The sequence below is a fragment of the Cebus imitator genome, unplaced genomic scaffold (genome assembly GCF_001604975.1).
Source record: "Cebus imitator isolate Cc_AM_T3 unplaced genomic scaffold, Cebus_imitator-1.0 Scaffold444, whole genome shotgun sequence".
Classification (NCBI taxonomy): Eukaryota; Metazoa; Chordata; class Mammalia; order Primates; family Cebidae; genus Cebus; species Cebus imitator.
Window position 1 is genome coordinate 2,679,993 of NW_016107759.1, and position 6,210 is coordinate 2,686,202.

The 6,210-nt window shown below is 55.8% G+C and overlaps 1 protein-coding gene and 1 long non-coding RNA gene across 3 annotated transcripts in view; one reads left to right on the top strand and one right to left on the bottom strand.

The window, feature by feature from the left end:
* The first annotated feature begins 1,656 nt into the window (after positions 1-1,656).
* The window catches only part of RPL3L (ribosomal protein L3 like), a 9,977-nt gene continuing 5,423 nt past the window's right edge, over positions 1,657-6,210 (top strand). Inside the window, exons 1-4 of the mRNA XM_017511066.2 lie at positions 1,657-1,878; positions 2,349-2,541; positions 3,775-3,943; positions 5,046-5,181. Coding sequence (XP_017366555.1) covers positions 1,876-1,878; positions 2,349-2,541; positions 3,775-3,943; positions 5,046-5,181 — 501 coding nt within the window. The 5' untranslated portion in view covers positions 1,657-1,875. The remainder of the gene's footprint in view (positions 1,879-2,348; positions 2,542-3,774; positions 3,944-5,045; positions 5,182-6,210) is intronic.
* LOC108290948 overlaps positions 3,898-6,210 on the bottom strand; it is a 9,364-nt gene continuing 7,051 nt past the window's right edge. The window contains exons 4-5 of one of the 2 annotated variants that reach the window (XR_005197216.1): positions 5,513-5,613; positions 3,898-4,018 (exon numbers count right to left, since the gene is read on the bottom strand). This is a non-coding gene — a long non-coding RNA (uncharacterized LOC108290948). Of the gene's footprint in view, positions 4,019-5,230; positions 5,614-6,210 lie in introns of those variants that run through there. The other variant, XR_005197215.1, reaches the window with a different exon arrangement.

The following is a 6,210-nucleotide window of genomic DNA, read 5'->3' on the forward strand; positions in this document are numbered from 1 at the left end:
AAAAAGAAAAAAAAAAAAAAGATATTTCAACTTCCTTTTCATTCAAAACTAAAGTTCAAAATTTAAATTCGGTCAGATGCTGTGGCTTATGCCTGTAATCTCAGCACTTTGGGAGGCTGAGGCAGGAAAATCACTTGAGGCCAGGAGTTTCAGACCAGCCAAGGCAACATAGTGAGACGCCCACCTCTACAACACAATACATTTAAAAATTAGGTCCTGCTGTGGCGCGTGCCTGTAATCCCAGCTACTCAGGAGGCTGAGGCAGGAGAATTGCCTGAACCCAGGAGGAGGAGGTTGTGGTGGGCCGAGATCGCACCATTGCACTCCAGCCTGGGTAACAAAAGCGAGACTCCGTCTCAAAAAAAGAAAAAAAATTAGGTCCCGCACTTAAGCCCAGAAGGTTGAGGCTGCAGTGAGCTATGATCACATCACTGTGCTTCAGCCTGAGCAATGGAATGAGACCTTGTCTCTTAAAAATAAATAAGTAAGGCTGGGCTCGGTGGCTTACTCCTGTAATCCCCTGTAATCTTTGGGAAGGCAAGGTGGGCAGATCATGAGGTCAGAAGTTCGAGACCAGCCTGACCAACATGGTGAAAACCTGTCTCTATTAAAAATACAAAATTAGCCAGGTATGGTGGCATGTGCCTGTAATCTCAGCTATTCAGGAGGCTGAGGCAGGAGAATCACTAGAACCTGGGAGGTAGAGGTTGCAGTGAGCTGAGATCTGGCCACTGCACTCCAGCCTGGGCAACAGGACTAGACTTCGTCTCAAAAAATAAAATAAAAATAAATAAATAAGTAAATCCATAAAAGTATCTCAGTGCTTATGGATGATGGGAATCAGATCTTTATCTTTTTTTTTTCTTTTTTGAGATGGAGTCTCACTCTATTGCTCAGGCTAGAGTGCAATGCTGCGATCTTGGCTCATTGCAACCTCTGCCTCCCAAGTTCAAGTGATTCTCCTGCCTCAGTCTCCCGAGTAGCTGGGATTACAGGCGTGAACCACCACACCTGGCTAATTATTGTATTTTTAGTTGAGACAGGGTTTCACCATGTTGACCAGGCTAGATTTTTTTTTTTTTTTAAAGACAGGGCCGGCTGGGCATGGTGGTTCACGCCTGTAATCCAAGCACTTTGGAGGCCAAGGCGGGCGGATCACCTGAGGTCAGGAGTTCAAGACCAGCCTGACCAACATGGTGAAACCCCGTCTTCAAAAGAAGAAGAAAAAAAAAAGGAAGACAGGGCCTCATTCAGTCACCCAGGCTGCAGTGCAATGCTATAATCACAGGTCACTGCAGCCTTGACCTCCTGGTTTCAAGTGATCCTCCTGCTTCAGCCTCTCAAAGTGCTGGGATTAGAGGTGTGAGCCACTTCTCCCAGCCAGGGATCTCAGTCTTGAAGTGCAGTGCTGGTGATCCTCAAGGTGCAGCCGGCCCTCTCCCTATTCTCTCCCATCATTAGCCCTGCTCCCCGCTGTTTACCCAGCTGTCTCTCAGCCCTCAGGATGGGAATCCCCTCCGCCTCCATGTCAGCAAACTGCCCCGGGCCCCTCCTCTTGGCTGCTGCCCGGGAGAAGGTCCCCACCAGGCTACTGTGGCCTCCACCTTGCCCAGCCAGTCCCTTCCTGGGAGGGTCATGACCCAGTCCCAGGGCCACTGAGGAAAGGAGTGTCAGCCCTGGCTCTGGGTGACCCCCCCAGGCTGCCCATCTGATACTCCCAACACTGCCCCGCCCTAGCCTCCTCCTGGCACCAGGGACCCTGCTGACTGTGCCAGGGGCTAATCTGGGAGCTGGCAGCTGTGAGTCCTGGCTCTGCCACTCGACCTCTGGCGGCGAGCGGGGAGGCCCCTTCCTGACCTTCAGGGATCTGCCATCATGGTTGGTGGGACCAGGGTGACATGGCGGGTGGGCTGGGGTTGGAGCTGGAACTCCAGGGGGAGGGGACAGCTGGGCTTCTAGACGCTCCCTCAGAGGGACGGCCTTCCGGCTTGTGAGGGGATGGGAGGCTGGAGGGGGCCGCAGGGGGGCGAGGGCTAGGCTGCTGGCCCTGGAAATGAACAGATAGCAGCGGCCACCTGCCCCAGGAGCTCTTGGCTGCAATGTGGGCACGACCCTCCTGGACCCCAGGCTGAGCCCATAGAGGCAGGAAGCCTGTGACTATGGAGGCCCCGTCCATAAGACGCTGCCCCTTGGCAAGCCTTCCTCTTTCCTCCTGTAGACAAACGGGGGAGGCACTGAGCACGGCCTCACTCTGGGGCCTCTAGTCCATTTTCCCAGGTATGGGTTCTGGGATCACCCAGCTCCACCTCCAGGGACACCCCGGCTCTGACCTCCTTTCTGCCCCCTAGTCCCACCGGAAGTTTTCTGCCCCTCGGCACGGACACCTGGGCTTCCTGCCTCACAAGAGGAGCCGCCGGCACCGGGGCAAGGTGAAGACGTGGCCGCGGGATGACCCCAGCCAGCCCGTGCACCTCACGGCCTTCCTGGGCTACAAGGCGGGCATGACCCACACCCTGCGTGAGGTGCACCGGCCGGGGCTCAGTGAGTCACCGTTGGGCCCCTCGCGGGACGGGGAGGGCTGAAGCTTCCAGATGCTCGGAACCAGAACTCATGCTCTTGGGAACCAGAACTCATGCTCTTGATCTGGGCGGGGCCACAGTCCCATCACGAGGGAACCGTGGTGAACGCTGAGCACAGGCAGGGCTTCCGGCGGGTTCTGTCATGGCCCCAGCCCACATATGCGGACATCAAGGCACAAAGCAGTGAGGAAACTGGCCAGGCACACAGGCAGTAAGGGCAGGTGCTAGATTCAAGTGCCAGCTCGGTGTCCCAAGCCCTCAGTTCAAACCACCTGCCAGGACGGCTGCGTTTTTTGGCCATTGTTGGTCTATTTCATGTACCATTATTTCAGATGTACACCTATGCATATAGTTCAGTTTTTGTTTTATTATTTATTTTTGAGACAGAGTTTCACTCATGTTGCCCAGGCTGGAGTGCAGTGGTGCAATCTTGGCTCACCGCAACCTCCGCCTCCTGGGTTCAAGCAATTCTCCTGCCTCAGCTTCCCGAGTAGCTGGAATTACATGCATGTGCCACCATGCCTGGCTGATTTTGTGTTTTTAGCAGAGATGGGGTTTCTCCATGTTGGTCAGGCTGGTCTCGAACTCCCGACCTCAGGTGATCCACCCGCCTTGGCCTTCCAAAGTGCTGGGATTACAGACATGAGCCACCGCGCCTAGCTGGTTTTGGTTGTTTTAATTATAGATTTACAAGTACTTGTAAGAAATAATGCAAGCTGGGCATGGTGGCTCACGCCTGTAATCCCAGCACTTTGGAAGGCCAAGGTGGGTGGATCACTTGAGGCCAGGAGTTCCAGACCAACCTGAGCAGCATGGTGAAACCCTGTCTCTACAAAACATACAAAAATTAGCTGGGCGTGGTGGTGAGTGCCTGTAGTCCCAGCTACTTGGGAGGCTGAGGGGTGGGAGGATGGCTTGAGCTTGGGAAGTCGAGGCTGCAGTGGGCTGATTGCACCCAGTGCACTCCAGCCTGGCCGACAGAGTGAGACCCTGCCTCAAAAAAAGAAAAAAAAAAATCCATTGTAATTATTAAACTAACAAATGCTCATTTGGGCTCAGCCCCACCCTCTGGGGGAGTGCTGCCCAGGCTGGCCCCATGCTCTCCTGGCCTGCCCCTGTGAGCCCAGCTTTTCACTCCCTCCCCCATGGGCTTCAGGAGCTCCCCTTTCATGCCCCATACCTGCATCTCATCCAGAAATTTCCAAACGGGAGGAGGTGGAGGCAGTGACAATTGTAGAGACGCCACCCCTCGTGGTGGTGGGCGTGGTGGGCTACGTGGCCACCCCTCGAGGTCTCCGAAGCTTCAAGACCATCTTTGCAGAACACCTTAGTGATGAGTGCCGGCGCCGATTCTACAAGGACTGGTGAGCACCGCCTTGGGTGGGCCGCCCAAGGGCTGCTGGGACCACAGAGGTTGGTGCCTGAGGCTCTAGCTCTTGCTGGAATGATAGGTGTGGAAGAGCAGGAAGAGAAGACTCAAAGTGTGCGCCTGTAATCCCAGCACTTTGGGAAGCCAAGGCAGGAGGGTCATTTGGGGTCAGGAGTTCGAAACCAGCCTGGCCCACAATGTGAAAGCTCATCTCTGCTAAAAAAATAAAAAATAAAAAATTAGCCGGGTGGTAGCGGTACGCACCTGTAATCCCAGCACTTTGGGAAGCCAAGGCAGGAGGGTCATTTGGGGTCAGGAGTTCGAAACCAGCCTGGCCCACAATGTGAAAGCTCATCTCTGCTAAAAAAATAAAAAATAAAAAATTAGCCGGGTGGTAGCGGTACGCACCTGTAATCCCAGCACTTTGGGAGGCTGAGGCAGGCGGACCTCACCTTAGGGCTTCAAGACCAGCCTGGGCAACATGACAAAACGCATCTGTACCAAAAAATACAAAACATTAGTTGAGCACGGTGGCACACACCAGTGGTCCCAGCTAAACGGAGGGCTGAGGTGGGCAGATTGCTTGAGCCTGGGAGGTCCACGCTGCAGTGGGCCGAGTTTGTGCCACTGCACTGCAGCCTGGGAGACAAAGTGAGACCCTGTCTCCAAAAACAAAAATGAAAGGATGGCTTCCAAGCCCGAGGCATGGTGCCTAGCTACAGCACCCAGCATACCCTTGAGAAGTGGGACCAGCCGTCCGAGCCATGTGGCAGGTGGGGTGGCCTCTAGGTGCCTGGACTGCAGGGCTGGCCGGCCCCTTCTCTGAGTTTTTGCACCTCTGCCACTTGCTCTCGGGCCCCAGGAGACAGTGAGAGTACCCACATTACAGAGGAGGAAACCAGGTCCCAGACAGGGAGGGACGGTCTATGTTCAAAGATGGTGGCTGGAACCAGCTCCGAGGCCTCCGGGGTGGGGGCAGACCCAGCGGTAGGACCCCTGCTTGGTGGGCTGGGGATGGGAATGGGATGGGGGCAGTATGGGCCTGGGGAGCTGCCCCGGTTAGGGGGCCTCTGAGCACCCTCCTGTGTGTGGCTCAGGCACAAGAGCAAGAAGAAAGCCTTCACCAAGGCCTGCAAGAGGTGGCGGGACACAGACGGCAAGAAGCAGCTGCAGAAAGACTTCGCCGCCATGAAGAAGTACTGCAAGGTCATTCGGGTCATCGTCCACACGCAGGTCAGCCCCCAGGCCTCTGCCACTGGCCAGTCCCTAGGCCCGCGCCCCTCACCTCAGCTTCCACAGCTCTGGCAAATGTCAGCCTAAAAATATTGGAGCTCTGGCACAGGCCCAGAGGAGTGGCTGACTGGCCTTGCTGGCCACACGCGACCCCAGGGATGGATGCTGAAAGGCATCAGTGCCTTTTGGGGTACCAGGGGTGTCACCCACACCAGCTAGTTGTCTAACGCCCTGGCATGTGCTGAAGGGCTGGGTCCTCAGCCAAGTGTGGAGGGCTGGTCACCTCTCTTCGGGCTCTGGCATAAATGTGCATGGGAATCGGGGTTTGTACCTGGGTCTGGCTTGCTGTAGGCTGACAGGCAGGCGGAATCCTCCAGCTTATTCTGGAATACTCTTTAGCATCCTTGTCCTCAGGAAAAGCTTCCCCAGGGCCTAAAACAGTGCCCCCAACCTGAGCCTCCCACAGCCCCCTGAACCCACACTCCCCCTAGCAATTCACACTTTCACAGGCCATGCCTGCCAGTCACCGTGACATGTTCATCTCCCTGGACAGACTCCAGAGGGACAGAGGCCCTAGGTGGGGCCACAGCTGCCACCAAGAGCCTGGTATGCAGGAGGTGCTCTATATAAACACCGGCTCCATACATATGCTCCATACACACCAGTCCCATACACACCTGCCCTGTACACACCAGCCCCATACACACCAGCCCCATATACACCAGCCCCATATACACCTGCCCTGTACACACCTGTCCCGTACACACCTGCCCCATACACACCTGTCCCGTACACACCAGCCCCGTACACACCTGCCCCATATACACCTGCCCTGTACACCCCTGCCCCGTACACATCAGCCCCATACACACCTGCCCCATACACACCTGCCCCATATACACCTGCCCCGTACACACCAGCCCCATACACACCTGCCCCATATACATCTGCCCCGTACACACCAGCCCCGTACACACCTGCCCCATATATACCTGCCCCGTACACCCCTGCCCCGTACACACCAGCCCC